The sequence below is a fragment of the Hypomesus transpacificus genome, chromosome 6 (genome assembly GCF_021917145.1).
Source record: "Hypomesus transpacificus isolate Combined female chromosome 6, fHypTra1, whole genome shotgun sequence".
Taxonomy (NCBI): domain Eukaryota; kingdom Metazoa; phylum Chordata; class Actinopteri; order Osmeriformes; family Osmeridae; genus Hypomesus; species Hypomesus transpacificus.
In genome coordinates, this window is record NC_061065.1 from 13,207,967 (window position 1) to 13,226,202 (window position 18,236).

Consider the following 18,236-nt stretch of genomic DNA (forward strand, 5'->3'; position numbering starts at 1 on the left):
CACAGTGGAAAATGGCTCAGCATTAACATCCCCACAAGCCTGGATGGGAGATGTAGTTCTGTTCAGACTGCAGGGCCCCTGTTGCCAGGCGATACGGGTGGGACGATGGGGCCTTGCTCAAGGTCACCGCGTGCCACACAGATTTGGATCTGTCACACCCCGGCGCTTCCGGAGACATTCATTACCAGCATTTGGTCTGGCCTCTCAGCTGTTCGACTGGCCCTGTGAGCTCATTCCTGTAGCAGCAGCAGCAGCAGGGAATGGCTGAATGAACAGTGTTTTGGCACTCTCTGTTGGAATGTCACAGCAGTGTGGTGTGGGTACAGGTTTCACAGAAACTCACATCAATAGAGGGCTTTGCACCTTCTTACCAGTGGTCTTTCATCAAATCCTGGAATTAATGGCAAAGTACCATGGAGAGAAAAATATCTGATACAGCATTTTTTGTTAAAAAGATTCTGCCCTCCAAACAGTATTAAAGAGATTTAAGAGCATATAGATTTAAGCATGCAAAACAAGCTCTGATCTGACCCTAGCAGAAAACCTGTCATCAAAAGTTTACGTAAGTAATGTAAACAAAGTACTAAACGTAGCCTACCCAATCTTGTTTTTGCTTTGTCAAGAAGATGGTGGTTTCTCCATCAGCTGGTCGATTCACTGCAAACAATTTTCTGTTATCCGAATTTGGCATCTTTGGCACCCTAAACCATAGCATATTTCTAAAGTTATGGATGAGGGAGATCATATATTTTTAGCTTGACACCCGTGCATAGCTTGTAACGAAAGCTCTGTCTTAGTGCTCCCATGCTGAGGAGCCATTGTAACTGAGCTGCTTGTTTACAGCACTCAGGTGTACATTTACAAAGCATTCATTTGCCTCTTGAAGGCTTTATCATCATGGACTTCCTGTTGTAGCCCACAGGAAAGAGTTAAATGCATTTCACTTGGGCTAGATGGTTTAGGAAACGCCCTTGCTTATTGGGGTGAAAATGGACCACTCTTTGGAACATTCTATGAACACCAAAACCCCTCTGCAACACATCACCAATGGGGCATATGGGTGATTCCTGTGATCTGCAACCCACCACATATTGCCCTCCTCCGGCACCCTACAGTCCCTGTCTTGGATAACGGGACACCTATAGGCAATCTTCTGTCTGTGGATCTGGTGGAACATTCCGCGGTGAGTTAACCTTGGTCTCATCAGAGGTTTTTCTGACACGCTACTCTCTCAACCACAAAAGAAGGAAGTGTGAATTCAGCTCTGATGCTGAGGGAAGCTGTGGGATCTGTGGTTTCTAATGAGTCCGAGGTGAAAAAGTTGTATAGTAGGCAGTTCCAGAGCTGTGGCCTTTGTGAAGATCTGCTGTATAAGGCGCACTTCAAAGTTGTGGTTAACAGTTACTGTTGACCCATCAGAATGTCTAATGTTTGTGGGCTTTATAGTCGTAAACTTCCCCCAAGCCTAATTTATCCTCTTGCAGTATACTCATGGGAAGTTCACGTCAAAGAGAACTCCCCACCAAGTCATCCTAGCCTGCAGCACGTCACGGGTTTCTCTCCGTCTTAATGTCTGCAGGGAGGAAGTGGGTTAATATAGGTTTAAAGTCATGTCAGGTAAGAGATTGTGGGTTACATGGCCTACGTCACCCTTAGCCTCGGTGTTGAGAGGGATGAAGCCCTGAAGGTCATGACCACAATTCATGGCCGGATATGTATTTCAAAATCCGACGAACGTCGCAAACCAGACGAGGCTCAGCAACAATGGCAACGGCGTAGCATATTTGTATGGTCACAGAAAACGACATGTAGACGTAGGGAAATGCAGACCGAGACGGCTCTGCTGGGTGTCCATCCTGATCACTACAGCTTTACCTTCCGTGACACTCTACCTGCGTTCTGAACCCTGGACTTGGATTTGCTCCAGTAAGACACACCCTGTGGCGCCCTCATCCTCAAGGTAGTAAGCCTGGTCACCAAGCCCAGTGAGCGACATGCCCAGCATGGCGCAAGGCTTGTCCTGAGGTAAATGGCTGGTTCTGTGGGGGGAAGAGGGGGTGGGGGTGGTGGAGGTGGCAGCTGGTGCAGGATAACAGATTAACCCTGGGCGGAGCCCTGATGCTTTTACCTCCTGCTACCATCCACCTCCCCCCCCCCCCCCTCTCAGCTAAGCACACTCGAGGCCCTGCTCCCGGCATGTCCGTCTCAATCTGACTGGCTCGTCAATGTTTAATTATCCCATTTTGTGTCTGTCAGAATGGTTGAGTGAGAAGGGAGAAGGATTTGTGTGTTCTTTATTGCACAGCGAGAAAGCGAGTGTGAATGCACTAAAATGGGCGTGTGATGCATACACGGTTCTAATGAGTGACAGAATTCTGATCAAGGGGATGATCTCATCGCCATTACAGGAGTATTTTGTAAGTTACTTAAATCTCAGGTTTGTTTGAGAGTTTTAGGAATGATGGTTTTGGGACCATAATCCTTTCAATGATGCATACATAGCCTAGAATTGTTTTTGTTTTGTTTCTATTGCCTATAGATAAATTACACATTTACCTATGATCACCTCATTAATCAAGGCATCATATAAATACTTTGTATAGCATTTGTGTCCTTTCATAGCTGTTGGAAGAGTACAAGGCTTGATTCAAGGGAATGTTTAAATAGCTGTTGAACTGTCAACCAGTTTGTAACATGATACCTATCTGGGGTGTGACCCTGAAAAAGACATTCCCCGGCTTCCTACATTCCTCAAGGGAGAGAGTGTCAGGCTTTCAGAAACTGCCACAGGGAGGGGCAGACCTCGAACTGAAATGGCCCTTTTGCTGGATCCACCTCAAGTGTATTAGTCTCTTAAGTAAACTGGGCGCGGACTCCTTCACAAGATGGGAGGACAAACTGCAGAGGAAGGCATTGGCATCAGGTGATTGCCCTCAACCCATTGTTTGTCTAGCTGTGGCTCGACATGTACTCTCCCTGCTAAGTGTCACCAGGCGTGGTTAACCGGCCATGGTTTGCAAAAGCTACAGTTAAGTAGTTGCCTTTTAGTAGGCATTTTGAGTACACCCGATACCTGCCCCCGAGGCAAGGTCCTCCTTCGGTCCTGTTTTGAGACCGTAGCATGGGAATGTTTGTGTGGCTTTGTGCGCACCCGCCACGATGTTGCCCAGATTCCAAGAATGATTGAAGCCGAGATGTCATGGCTATGCTATGTTCTCATAGTACAAATCCATCTCATAAACTTCAAAATATATAGGAGGCCTCTGCCTAACCTAAATACTTCTTCTACCATAGTTCCTAAGATAATAAGGTAATGGTAACTTAAGATTGACTCCGCATGAGACGCTAAATGCACATGTTCTTTGTGGACCCTGACACTACTAGCAAGCAATGTTATCTCGGACCTGGCCAAAGCACACACAGTGGCAGAGCTACTATTTGAAGTTCATAGTTGTACTTGGCCCAGAAATGTTGCTTACAGAGCAGGATAGTGCCGTTAGCATCTCTCCCCGGGATGGATCCGAATACTCAAAGAACACTTAGTACGAACACTGACAAATGCAAAGAACATTGATGGAAAGGGGTGCTGTTATTAGGCACACAAAAAAATTCCACCACATTAAATCTAAAGAGTACGACACAAAGATGGCTGTGGAATGCCAATAGCTGTAGTTATCGAAAAGATAATCTTTTATGAGGAATAGGATAGGGGTGGGAATTTATGAAAGGGTTTCTGTATTTTCGGTTCTCCCAGCCCCCGGAATCATAACCTTGCTGCTCTCCTAGTATGTATTTTCCTGAACACCCACTTATTCCTGGTTTTGTGAATGTAAAGCTGCCCCGCATCACCTCGAATTCACCTGGGTCAGAGTTCCAGTTCTGCCCCACCCGGGGCCCCATACTGTCTCAGCCCAGCTCCCTCCTCATCATTGCTGCCTGTCAGTCATCCCCAAAGCATTTCTCTGCATGCCCAGCAGGACATTAGATATCCTGCCAATCAAGCAGACATGCTAGAAATCCTAATGGAATTTCAGTGGGGCTGCCAACTTAAAAAGAATCTGTCACGCATCACTTGGCTTAGGTTGGATTTCACAGGCTACATATAGACTCGTCTTCGTTGTTGGGGTCCCCGCCCCGGTTTATTTGTCCGTGGATTAATTTGGCAGTACGCAAAGGGGATGGCTGAAGGAATTCATGACGGAAAACGGCCTTTAAAATGTGAACCAAGTTGCCCTAGATAATGGTGCCTGCCAAGCAAACAGTTAAATAAAAGATGAACTGTGTATTCGAGAATGAAGAAGCCACTAGAGCAGGGTCCTAATGTCTGGTGTGTTAACTGTGATGTATGTCTACCATCATATAAGTCAGCGCAGATTGTAAATAATATAGGGGTAGCTTGGCTTGTGTAAACAGTCCATTCTTGTATCCTGTTGAACAAGTTCTATAAGCAAAACATGCAGAGCACTTTTAATTTGCCTTTCGCCTGCAGAGTAGAGAAGTGATTGACAGTGAGACAAAAGTAGGTACGCAGGGGAAATAAACTTCATGACACACAACTTCACCTAAATAAAGACTTTTATGTCCCTAAGCCCTCTCTGGGTCTTCCACTGAAAGTCTGGACTTTTCAGCAATTCATTCCTCTCCCTTCCATCCTTCCTCCACCCTCTTCAACAGAACGCCAATACCAACACTGTCCTGACTTGGCCCTTAGTAGTGATCCAAATGCACAACAGGGTCAAAAACATTGTCCCGGGCCCAAGCCAACAATGTTGCCCTCCTTCTCCATCATTACTGACCCAACGTGGACAGAAGAACAGTGCTAGCAGTGTTACCACAAGACCAACAACTACTGCCGTTTCCCTCCAGCTAGCGCAGGACAAAAGATGCCTTCTCGTCCATTCTCGGTCCCAAATATTCGGTTAGTTATGAATTACGAGTCCAAAGCCACTGTGTTTGAGCTGGGGGGCGGGTTTGAAACTGGAAATGGCCACTGCAAACAGTGAGGCCTATTCTCTCTTCTGTGGTTGCTCGCCCAGTGTCTGTCGAGTAGCGTCCGCCCTGAGCCTCGGGGGGAAACGGCTGTTTCTCAAGACGTATTTATATCGGAGTGATTCACAGAGAAGTGTTGTTGTATCCCAGCCACCCACTGTGCCTGTGTTGGGGAGTGTGCCACTGGTCTCTGCCCGCTGCTGTAGAGCTGTGCAGTGCTAAGCAAGATAAGTGAGTTGCCGTACCACTTGAGGACATACATTTGATGGATTCTTGTTAGGATTTGAACGAAGAACCAGCACTTTATAGCAAGTAGTGTTAGTTTGCCACCTACTATGTTTGTGAAGAGGAATAAAGATGACCCCTCTAAAAGAGCCAATGGGATCCAGGGGGTAATAAATGAACTATTATGATCTCCCTAGATGAGATGGTTATATATCAGGTCTATCCTCAAAATGGTATCTGTCAGAGGACACATATCTTGATGGCGATTTTGAGTGGGTGTGAACAGTCTGGCCTGTATTGAGGGGCAACAGCCCCTGGATGTCGTCCAGAGAATTGGACGACATCACACCCGTCCAGGTCAGACAGAAACACAGTGCACCCACACCGAAATCAAATATCGAGGCTGTATTGTCACTGTTATGCCTCTGAGTCAGATGGCCCTGGCAGTCTTTTACTGTGAACTTCGACCCCATGAGTTAGTTTTCAAGTTTTTTTTCCCTGTAAATTTGCGTCCCAAACAAGCACATTTGCCTGCCAAGCCCACGAATGACCATTTGCATTGACATGAATGCATCCATTTAGGCTCATCTATTTCATTTAAAGACAATGGTTTCTCTTGCCACCAGCATAAACAGCTGATGCCTCTGTCATGGCGATGTCCCCTTCTCCAAGTGGCACTGGGTCCTGTGCCAAGCAGGATGCCCTGTAGGCATGTAACCGAGCCTAAAGCAGCTGTCAGAACAGCAGGCCTCCCTCCTCTATCCCATTTGGCAGATGTAGTTGCCAAAGTAAGTCGCTCACCCAATGAATACTGAATGCCGTGGGGGGACGCCCAGAGCCACTCACTAACTATTTGGGGCGACGGAAGACATTTCCTGGAAGGGCTTTCTGTCTCTGGTTTATTTGCAAACGTATGGCTAACTATTCAACATGCAATTAAGGAAAAGCTATCGATATTGTTTTTTTTTTTTTAGACAGCCTTCGACCACCAAGTGGCTAGATGCGCTCCATTGATGACACTGCAATTCTTGCAGGGATTTTGTCTCAGAAGCTAGGGCTGTCCTCATTGACAATATGTCTACCTTTTTTCCAGGGGTCCCTTGAGAAGCCAGACACACAGGCCTGGGTTTGTACAGGCATGTGTGGGACATCATGTGATCAGTAAGTGGGAGCAGAGCTTGCAAGCACAACCGTCCTGTAAAAAGACACACCGATATGTTTCCAGACAAAAGCTACCCCAGCTGGTGTTCCACTTTTGGCGCATAATCATTCAGATTGCCAGCGATGGGAGTTCTTTGTAATTGGGAGGACGGGGCTTGCGTGAATTACATAAAATGTCACGTTATTTAGGCTGAGAGGATTATCAGATTAAACATATGAATCATCCTACACATACTCTCTCTTCATACAGAATATTCAAGGCTGGCCTTTGTCTTCAGTAGGGATGCGTGTCGAGGCTTTATACCAAAGAAAGCTCCTCTATATTGGGGCGTCCTAATGCGAATGTGAAGACACCAGAATCTGATTCGTATTGATGGTTAATTTGCATTGTTTAATTGCTGAAGTGCTCTCACTTCTTTCCTCAGCTCCCATAGTGAGTATGTCTAAGGCTATTTCTTTTAGAACACCTATTCCTGCTTCTCATCCTATTGATTCATCCCTTCTGCAGTGGTGAGACGGTCCGCTGATGCCATTTTAGGAGACTGAGAGACATGTATTTTCACATTTGTTACATACATGTAATTGACTTTTTTTGTCACAACAAGACTAAACCATCTCTGTTAGTGTTACATGACCAAACTCTGTGATTGGCTAGATCCCTGGGTGGTCATTGGTCAGCAGGTATCTGCTTTATGTTGTGGCGACACTTAACGACTTTCTCACTCTTTATGGGCAGAGGAAATCCTCACCACCTCGTATGGTGTTGAACGATACAGTGCTGTGAAACTCAATGGAACAGTAAGCATAGTAATGTGATTTTATTGAGCATGTGACACAAACAACGCTGTAATTCTACCAGACAGATCTTGAGCGGCCATTTGAAAGGCCCATTCTTCCAAACGTTCGCGGTGTCGCGCACTACACATCACGCGAGTGTCATACATGTGTACCCAGGCCTTTGTGGGCCCCATTCTGGACTCGTAAACCCGTCAAGTTGTCTGTTTGGCTCCTGTGAAGGATCTGCTTGGTCAAAGAGCAGCTGATGCACACACACACACACACACACACCCCTACAGAAGGAACACGCATCTCCCTTGTCTGTTCTGAACTGAGGCAGCCGAGGGGCAGGTTGGCCCGTGTGTTTAAACTAAAAGCCTTGGGGAGTGATAAACGTCTCTTCACGCACAAGAGAGCGGGAAGCCTACAAGTCTGCATGTCCTCAAAAGGCGAGGAGCTCAGCTCTCCACTCACACACTCGCACGCTCACACACACACACACCGGCCACGTTTGGGTCCGTGCCAGGGCCCCCCACCCCCTGCGGAGCATCGTGAAGCAGGGAGGAGGGGTGGATGGATGGGGTGCAATGCTAACAGTCTATGACTATAATGGCGTGTCTCAAGTGTGAGGAGCACACCACCTCACAATGTTGACGTGGGCGTCTAAGGCCAGAACATTGTGCGTTGTTAAATTTCCAAATAAATGGACTGTAAAAGGGACCAGAATGTTCCCTGGGTGCAAAGATTTTGATCACTTACAGAGTGAATATAAATGAGCCCCTGCTTGGCCTCATGCGCGTTTCTTTGTAAATGATTGGCAACTTTTCATTTTGATAGAGGTTTGTTTCCAAAAGAAATGTATGAAACACATTAACTTTGAAGAGAAATGTTAAACAGCTGTGAATATTTGCCCCTTTAAAGACCTACTTCGTTTTGATTCAATGTTTTGAGAACCTTTTAAAAGCCGTTGGCTCATATTCGTGTTTCAGGCTTTACCATGTGGGACCAACACTTGACTTAACTCTCAACTTGACCATAAAGTCAAATTCATAACTTTCATTTCTGTATTGACTCAACCTCCGTCCGTTCTGTTTCCACAGTGAAGCCGTTCACCACCACTGTGAAGGAGATGCGTCTTCACAGAGAAGACTTCGAGATGCTCAAGGTGATTGGCCGAGGAGCATTCGGAGAGGTGAGTCAACCAGCGATACCTGTAATAAGTCATTTCAGGCAAGTGTTACGTATAGGCTTAAAGCCACAATTGTTCGGCTCAGTGAAAGCTTCCATGTTGAACTAGGTCTTAACCAAATGAATCATTTTAAAGAACATGCTCTCCGTTTGGCATGAGGCGGCCACTGGATGCAAAATAAATAACATCGGAGGTCATTTGATATGCCGTAAAAGGAAACAAAAATAGAAGTCGAAAGTCTTCCCTTTTTCACCCTCTCTACTTCATCCAAAAGTTCTTTTTAGGTTTTCTGCCCTCCCCCTCTTCACCCTCCTTTTCTGTCTCTGAGCTCTTAGTCCCTCAGGGATGTGGCATGGCAGCACCATTTTGGGGGACAAATCAGGGCGTGCATCATGGATCTGTTTGTGAGTGGGACATGCTGTACATGTCTCTCCAACAGGACCAGAAGAAAATATATCAGCTAGTGGGGTTTTTTATGTGGAAATTTCTAGAAAAGAGAAAACATATTTTGTAGTGTTGGGCATAGATTAATTGTTTTAATCTAGATTAATCTCACTGTAATTTTGGCATTAATCTAGATTAAAATGGCTCATTTGAATTCCGCCGAAGGCATTCAGAATATATGTGCTACCCAAATAATGACTAAAGGTAAGTCGGACCGGGTTTCTCAAGCCAGGTGGCGCATTAGACCCAGTGGCTCATCTCCTGTTTCCAACATGCATCACAAACTGCTTGAGAAAGCTGTTCTACTATGATAATTGGTGATGAAAATAAATTATTTTCAATAAAATGTACTTGTGTTTATTAACTGTTTATTAGATTAGTTAGCTTGGCTGATAGAGCTGTGCTGACAGGCTTGCCTCGCTTGCATTCAAACATAGTAGTTTGACGACGACTCTTCCCCTGCGCTATATCAGTGCTTGGCCCAGCATCTTCCCCATTAGCAAAGGGATGCTTTGCGTTTAGGTGGTATTAGAGACTGGAAGAACTCCTACAGTAAACTAATTCCGCATAACACAAGGTGCAAACAACCTTAGTCTTGTTGAGGTTTCCACTGGGAAGCTTCTAAAAAAAGAATTTTCCCTGAAGCAAACCTGGCGGCTTCATAGCGGCATCCATGTTAGCACGTCACATATGATGTGGTAATTTCATACACAAGGTATACACATGGGTTCGAAGACTCGTTCTCGCCCCCTACAGTGCCTTTCGGCTAGGTATACATCCGCGCTAAAATATCAAGGTGAAAGTCATCCTAGCTTGCGTAGTATAGACCCAGCTCCCAACCCAACTCTGAGAATAGATTAACGGTAATAATATTGATTATCTCCCGATAAGTCATGTTAACGCAGCACGTTAATGCCGATAACGGCCCACCACTAATATTTTGTAATTTTTATTCTTTCACTTTTCATCTGGATGCCCTTTAACTCCTGCTGTCACATGACGCTAGATTAACAAACGCCATAAAATCCTGATTGCAAGGTTAAAAAAACACATGCGTCGCCATGTAAAATCAGTCTGGTTTAGAGGGTGAGGCTGTCATTGTCACGGAGGAGATGTATGGCTGAATAATGCACTTTTTAAACAAAGACTGTAAACAACAAGTGACAACTAAAGCCATGACGATGAATTGCCTTCATTTCCATTTAAGCTACATAACCAATATGATTCAGACATTTAAAAATGGAATGTGGATGGGCCGTTTCATGTTCAAACAAAACATCACCCAGTGCATTCATCATGTCAGCTATCATTTTTTGTTCCACCTATATAATCTTATGCTTGCACTAAATGACATTCCTTGGCCCTGTAGCTTTTTGAAATCACAAAATGAACCAGCTGAAAAGCCACAACATGACATAAGGTTGTCACATCATTTGAACTGTGGAACCTCACTTGAACATCACAATGGTGTTGACCTGCTTTGCTTTCTTAAAGAGGCTCCCATCCTACATGATTCAACCGCTCCCCGGCTCAAGCATTACCAGTCATTCTTCCTTACAACTTCGTGATAACGTTGTCACAACGCGCCCGGAGGACAGCCCACCTTAAATAACCTTCCCATCATTAACTGCTTCTGGTCTGATGAGGTGGGTGATGGCTGCCCCACTTAATGAGGCGTAGTTAATCAATAAGACCCCGGAGTGAATCAATGGCCAACCCATTAGCTTCTCTGGTTCACAGATGGAGGCCGATAACTACCATTGAATGTCAGCCTTGCCGTCAGGTGTGTGTATGTGTGCGAGAGGTTTAGGTGTCGTGGATAAGAAAACGGGTTCATGAGGTAAAATGTCTGACGGATGTGTGGTTTTCAAACACAAACCCTCAAACACACACAGACGGTGGTGGCGGGCACAGGAAAGAGGTCCAGAGACCAGGCCGAACTTCCAGGAAACACACAGAAAAGGAATACCGTGGCCAAAGAGGAAACTCTGACAAAAATAGTGTTTCCCTCTGCAGATACTGCGCCGTTTCACACACACAAGCAAGACACACGTTCACACACACACACACACTCCGCTGGGCAGAGCCTGCTTGCACTGACTCTATGGTTCAGCGATTCTGGCTGTAAGCAAGGATGTGGTTTGTTTGGATTAAGGGGTGCCATCTTAAGGGCGGTGACTCTGCGAAATTTAGGCCGTTCAGCATCATCCACAGGAAAGAATCGCTCTTAGTTTTAATCCAGTTTAGCAAGGGGTGTTTTTTGTTCTTGGTGTTGGTTAACTCAAATTGGGCTTATTTGTCTAACATGTGTTTCCAACCCATTAGTTTTTCCAACATCCAGAGACACTATCCTTTGTGTACGACATTGACGTTTCTTTACTGTACTTCCTTAGTGGAGTCTCCCCAGTCTAGGGGGGACGGATATAGGTTATGACTGTCGTTCTTTTCAAACCCATATTTTGAGGTAGTTGCTACCTTGCCGTTCTTTTGCGAGGGTTAGGGCGTCCGTTGCTATTTTGGCGCTGCGCCTCTCTCTCCCTCCTCATGCACAGTTTCCTGTGGACTCCTTGACTGCAGGATGTGTTTCCTGATAAGTGTTGGGCCTGCATTTCCTGTTTATTACCCCCTGGTGTGTCTCTCTCTCTTTCTTCATGTCTCTCTCTCATTTACACCCTATCTTTACTCTTAAATGTTGTCTCTCTTTGTCTCTTTCACAACCTCATACTCTCTCTCTCTTTCTCAATCTCACTCTGTTCTATTTCCCTTTTTATCACCCCCTCCCTGTTCAATGTCCGTGTCTGGTGGGAGGGCGAGGGGGAGTGCGAGGGACGGCCGGTGAGCCAGGGTACAGAGGGTTCTAGAGAGACCGGGCCGTGCACCTCGGGACGCTGCCAAACAAACTGTGGCGCTCCCCTCCCTGGACCTTCCTTCCAGTGAAACCCACCCTGTGTGACTTATTAAAACAGGACGCACGTAAAGATAGAGGTAGAGAGAGACCGAGAGGGAGACACGGAGAGGGAGACGGAGAGGGAGACGGAGAGGGAGACGGAGAGAGGGAGATGGAGAGAGAGGGAGACGGAGAGAGGGGGAGACGGAGAGAGGGGGAGACGGAGAGAGGGGGAGACCGAGAGAGGGGGAGACCGAGAGAGGGGGAGACCGAGAGAGGGGGAGACCGAGAGAGGGGGAGACCGAGAGAGGGGGAGACGGAGAGAGGGGGAGACGGAGAGAGGGGGAGACGGAGAGAGGGGGAGACGGGGGAGACGGAGAGAGAGGGAGACGGAGAGAGAGGGAGACGGAGAGGGAGAGGGAGACGGAGAGAGGGAGAGGGAGAGGGAGACGGAGAGAGGGAGACGGAGAGAGAGGGAGACGGAGAGAGGGGGAGACGGAGAGAGGGGGAGACGGAGAGAGAGGGAGACGGAGAGAGAGGGAGACGGAGAGGGAGACGGAGAGAGGGAGACGGAGAGAGGGGGAGACGGAGAGAGGGGGAGACGGAGACAGGGGGAGACGGAGAGAGAGGGAGACGGAGAGAGAGGGAGACGGAGAGAGAGGGAGACGGAGAGACAGGGAGGAGACCAAAAGTGTGAGAATTCAAGGATTGGAACGGTGAGACCTGGAGACAGACTGATCCTTGTTTTGGGAAGCTGATAGCCACACACACACACCCAGATACCCTGAGCCGAGAGAGTGAGTAAGACAGTGGGAGCGTGTGATAAGAGAAGTCGAGGCAGGGAGGTCCAGAAGATACCGTGAATGGTGAGTGAGAGCCCAGGTGGCAGACTGCCACCTGGCCTCCCCCCACCCCCCCCCTCCCCCCTCCAAACCCTACAGACTGCCAGTGTAGCACGGCCATGCATAATACCTGTGGTGCCACCACCCGCGTCAATCATTAACTGAGCCAATGGGACGTCGGGAAGCTCTTTGCTCCCACCCCCGTCCCCTGGCCGGTCAGTCATTGACGATCCTTGATAAAAACAGATTGAATGGCTCCGGTCCAAGTGAGAACCATGAAACCAGACCCTGCCTTTCAAAGCCTTCTCTCTCTTCCACCCCCACCCCAAAGCGCTGCGCACTTTGATACCAAGGTTGCGGTTTTTTTCCCCTATGCTGGGGGTTTTATCTCCAAGTGTGTGTGTGTGTGTGTGTGTGTGTGTCGACGCCAGAGCGAACACGTGACTGGTTCGGCATTTAATGTCAAAGTGCGCCAGTGAGGGACTGGGCTATCTGTGTGTCTGGTTCTTGCGCCCCGCTTATGCGTGAGTTTGCGTGTACTTGCTCATGTGTGTGTGTGTGTGTGCGTGCACGCGCGCCGCCACACGCCTCCCACCGTGTCCCTCCTGGCGCAGAATCAGGTCAGGCCGACTGGCCCGGTATAAATCTGTGTCTAAAAAAGGAGAGGAGGAAAGAGGACGAGAGCGAGCGGGCGAGCGAGGGGAAAAGAGGGATTCTGAGCGCGGCGAGGGTTGGGTTTGTTTTTGTAATGAGGTCAGTTATCTGGTTTGACGAGGAGGGCGGCGCTGATAAGGAGAGAAAGAGAGAATGTGTGTGTTTGCAACTTTCTGTGTTGTGTGCGTGTTTTTTTTTTCCTTTGTTTTTTGCTCGCCATGCAACATGGATTACCCCATTTTGTGACCGTGTGTTTGTGTGTGTCTCCGTCCTAATTCAAGCGGTGTGTTTGTGTACTTTCCCCGTTTTGTTGACATCCGAGCATGCCTTTTGGCTGGTTTCTTGCTCAATTACTGTCCTGATCTACATGTGTCTCCTGGCTGCAAGGAGAGAGAGTGTGCTCTCAATCTGTGGTCAGCTCAACCTGCCTCTGTGGAGGGCCACTTGTCCCTTACCCTGTGTGTGTGTGTGTGTGTGTTGTGTGACTGTCTAGGTTGTTATCTGCACTGCTGAGGCAGCATTTCGTGGTCTGGTCAAGCATCTCTGATGTACTTCCAACTCTGGCAGTTGACTTGTGTAAACAGACACACACACCATGGATAGTGTACACACTCCCCCACACGCACACGCACACACACACACACACACACATACACCCTGTATTGTGTGCAAGGGGAAAAACAAACACAAGGCCTGACCAAAAGTCACACCACATGTTGACAAGACCGACTAGAATGTACACACATGAATTATGTTTATGTGAATGACGTGCCTGAACTTGCACGCATGCATACATACTCGTACAATAAACGTTGCTGTTTATCTTCTCCACATAAAGGTCTAATATTCCCTGATTGGGAGGTGGCGAGAAACTCATTGACCGTCTTCCAGGAATAATACCTGCTTCGAATTCCGTGTTCCCGCCATGGATTTTCTGCCTCGTAACTCTGGTGTCTGGTGGGCTTTCACCGCGGGCCCTCCTGTACACACAAGCTGTAACCCTTGTTGTCACGCTCTGTAAATTGACTTGGCTGCTGTTGTGACCTTTGATCGCCGCGCATCCGTCACGTCACCGTCACGAGCGGAGCTCAAGGAAGCATTCAGGTGTAACCGGGCCTTCCGCTCTCAGTGCGGGTTTGGCTTCTGGTGTGTCTGGCGTGTTACTAACGGTGTTAATGGCCGAAAGGAATGAAGACCGACGGGTTACTTATGTCGTTTTCCTCCTAATACGGCTGTGCTCCGCTGCGACTTGACACACAAACCCACTGTTCGACATGCAAATGCTAACTGTCATCATCACACCAAGCCCATTGTGTCCTACCCGTCGTCACGTTCATTCAAAACGAGTTTGGTTACACGTTAAGAGGGTACAGTCGATGATGAGCAACGTGACAAAAACCCAACCAAAAACGAGTTCGGGAAAGATACATGGGTTGTGACCGCCCGTCGATTTCCAAGTAGCAGTTAACGAGCGTTGCATCCATGAACGCAGCCTTATTTTTCCTCATCCACGCGTTGATGTGTGGTTTGTTAGGGGGTTGAGGATCAAAACTGGTAGCACGGAGAGCTTCCTGGTCCTAGGGGAGACCAGAGGCTGACTTCCTGTAAGTAGGGCAGAAGGAGGAGAGGGGGGAAAAAACCCAAACATCAATTAGGCAAGAGATTTCTCCATCTGTTAATGATGATGCATTTGAATGCATCACTGTATTTGCATTTTTCCCCGGCCGCTGATGCTGTGCCGTCTCTCCAAGTCTTCTCTCGTTGTTAAAAAACAAACAAACAAGTAAAAAGATTGTGGTACTCTCTCTCTCTCTCTCTCTCTCTCTCTCTCTCTCTCTCTCTCTCCCTCACTCCTCCGTCCCCTCTCTTCTTCAGGTGGCCGTGGTGAAGATGAAGAACACAGAACGAGTGTACGCCATGAAGATCCTGAACAAGTGGGAGATGCTCAAGAGAGCCGAGGTAGAGCACCCCCCCCCCACACACACACACACACACACCAACTGCCATGAACAAGAAAATACACATTTTCTTGTTCATATCGGCGTCCTTTTAACGTGCCGCGTTTTCTGTATCTCCCATTTGACCATCACGGCGTTCTCTACCTTGGCCTGCAGCTGGGAGTTAGTTACTCAGTCGGGGGCCACGCCAAAGCAATGTTGAAACGATGGCTGGCCTCGTTAGATCGACTCAGCACCGCATTAAGAATCCCCTTTGACACGACGACCAATCTCCTTCATCAGCCCTCCCACTTGTTCTTCTGCCAGTCCTGCACACTGAGCCCTCTTACCTTTCATGGAAGAAAGAAAGCACTGATCTGACCCAAGATCTGACATCCCAAACAGGTCCGTCGCGCGTACGCTCATCCATCAGTTTGTATCCGACGGAGGGAGGTAAGGGAAGGGGAGGAAGATTGCACCTGACAGGGAACAGCACTCTAGAGGCTTACCTCTAGAGAGCTCCCCCCCCCGGCCCTCTGGACTCCAGGGGCCGAGCCATGCCGAGGGATCACCGCCACGGCGGCCATTTTCTTTTGACATGGCCGTCTCTCGTCTTGACCTAGTTTCAGCCCCGCAGGCTCTGACGGTCCGCGGGCCCACGACTCGGCCAGGGAGCTTTTGTCTGTAATGGTCAGTAATCCCCCACAATCCCTCACTGCGCAGGGGGGGGGGGGGGGGGGGGGGGGGGGAGTAACCAGCACTGGATGTGTCAGCCAGTACAGGGAAATGGCATTCCAAACATGTTGGGGGAGAAAAGAACCTTTCGACATTTGACTGGATTAGATGCAGTTGAGTGGTTTGGGGAAATCCATGTCGAGAAAAATCTGCTCATTTCTCCGAAGCATTGGTTTATTTTATTCGATTCTATAGAGACATATAATGCATCCTTGTAGGTTTATTCTGTCGATAATGTGAATGATTAGAGATCGCAATCTATCAATGTTGGAAGTATATCATCCCCCTAAGGGGCTCACGGTGATCGATCACAACATTTAAAAGCATTTTTACAAGACGTCGTCCATATTCCATAAACGATTCATGAGCCAGTATATTTTGTCAGTCTAAGTCGGGCGTGGCAGCACATATTCCATATATCAACCGTTTTAAATTGCAACTTTTCTCGTAAATGATTTGCGAAGCATTTACTCATCCATATTGGATTTTTAGAAAGCCATTACGGAGCAGGGTTTAAACTCTGCCCATCCACTTTAAGTCTTTGCATCATTCCCTGAAGAACGATTCTCTCTAATGGCTCAAATGAGTCCAAACGAGCCCTGTCAATCGTCAACTCTCAGTAGACAAAGACAAAACTTTAATAGAGGACAGGTCAGACAGGTTTCTCTTTTTTTCATCTTGTTTTTGTCAGAACTCAGTCCCAAATTCTAGAGAAAGGGCTGACGTCTCACGACTCCGGAAAGAGCGGCAAGTCAGTGGCCAGTGTCCCAGCGGCCGCCCCACGGCGTCAGGCGTGTCACCTAACGAGGAGAGCGTGAGGGAGGGCGAGAGGGCAGCAGAGCCATGAATGAGCGTCAATGTGCGAGGGAAATTGTGCGAGAGAAAGACCGCTGGAGTGAGAGAACTGGATGAGAGGGGCGGGAAACATGGTGGCCGAGAAAGAGGTTCAGATGTATTCCCCTAATATGAGCAATGACGACGTCTTCGACGCTCCAAACCTTTGAAAAACGGAAACAATTATCAATAGTATTATTTGTTGTACATTAAGGCTCCACAGGACATTTTGAAATGAAATATAGCATAGTACAATTCTTATGTATTTGTAGCCCATTTTTCCAATCCCCGTCTTTCTAAAATGGTCCTAGCGTCCACGACACTCGCTAGGGAGTGCTGGGTGAGTCCTGTTGCGTTGACCTGACAGCATATCCCCCCCCCACACACACACACACACACACACAGACGGCGTGTTTCCGCGAGGAGAGGAACGTGCTGGTGAACGGAGACTGCCAGTGGATCACCACCCTGCACTACGCCTTCCAGGATGACAACTACCTGGTGAGCACCGTCACGCACACAGGCCGCATGCCCGTGTCTCGGTAAAACATGTCACATTGATGTCATGGGATATGTGGCCTGGTATGAAAAAGGAAGGCTATAAAAGACAAGACTGCATGAGTCGGACATGAATTCCCTTGTGTTGCGTCTCCTGACCTCGTCCTCGTCCTGGGCAGTACCTGGTGATGGACTACTACGTGGGCGGTGACCTCTTGACGTTGCTGAGCAAGTTTGAGGACCGCCTGCCGGAGGACATGTCCAAGTTCTACGTAGCAGAGATGGTGCTGGCCATCCACTCCATCCACCAGCAGCACTACGTCCACAGGTAAGGTCTCTCTCTCTCTCTCTCTCTCTCTCTCTCTCTCTCTCTCTCTCTCTCTCTCTCTCTCTCTCTCTCTCTCTCTGTGTTTGTTATGAAAAGGTGAAGGCTGATGAAAGTGTGAGTATGCAAAAAAACCTGATTTACCACAGGGGTATGTGTGTATCAAGGCTGTTCACTGTGGTCTGGAAGACAAAGTACACACATTTAGTCATTTAGCAGACGCTGTTATCCAGAGCGACTTACAGTAAGTACAGGGACATTCCCCCCGAGGCAAGTAGGGTGAAGTGCCTTTCCCAAGGACACAACGTCATTTTTCACGGCTGGGAATCGAACCGGCAACCTTCTGGTTGGTAGCCCGATTCCTTAACCGCTCAGCCATCCGACCCCCAGAGAAATACCTTCTCCCCCGTGTTGTCCTCAGCCTGTTTCTGTCCCATACCACTGGCCCTGTACACGGATACCTAATCCTCTCTATGTGGGTGTAGAGGGGCCACTTCCTGGCAGCAGTGTCCTCTGGGAAATGGAGTCCTGTGTTTGGCAACCATCTGGCCCAGCCCTGCCACACTTCCTTCCTGGATCATCCCCAGACAGTGAGCAGGCCGGCATGGTTCCATTTCATGGCTGTGCTATGCCGAGATTGAGTGCATGGGGAGGGGTGGGGGGGGGGGGGGGTGCAAAAAAAGAAGAGAACTCGCACAACAAAATCGAAATGGAACTGGGTAAGGCCTCGGAATTTCAA

General features: G+C 48.0%; 1 protein-coding gene across 2 annotated transcripts in view; it reads left to right on the plus strand.

Moving 5' to 3' along the window:
* cdc42bpb (CDC42 binding protein kinase beta (DMPK-like)) overlaps positions 1-18,236 on the plus strand; it is a 52,031-nt gene that overhangs the window by 4,490 nt on the left and 29,305 nt on the right. For both annotated transcript variants that reach the window (XM_047021894.1, XM_047021895.1), the window contains exons 2-5: positions 8,253-8,344; positions 15,044-15,127; positions 17,080-17,175; positions 17,352-17,500. In XM_047021894.1, the coding sequence (XP_046877850.1) occupies positions 8,253-8,344; positions 15,044-15,127; positions 17,080-17,175; positions 17,352-17,500 (421 nt within the window). The remainder of the gene's footprint in view (positions 1-8,252; positions 8,345-15,043; positions 15,128-17,079; positions 17,176-17,351; positions 17,501-18,236) is intronic.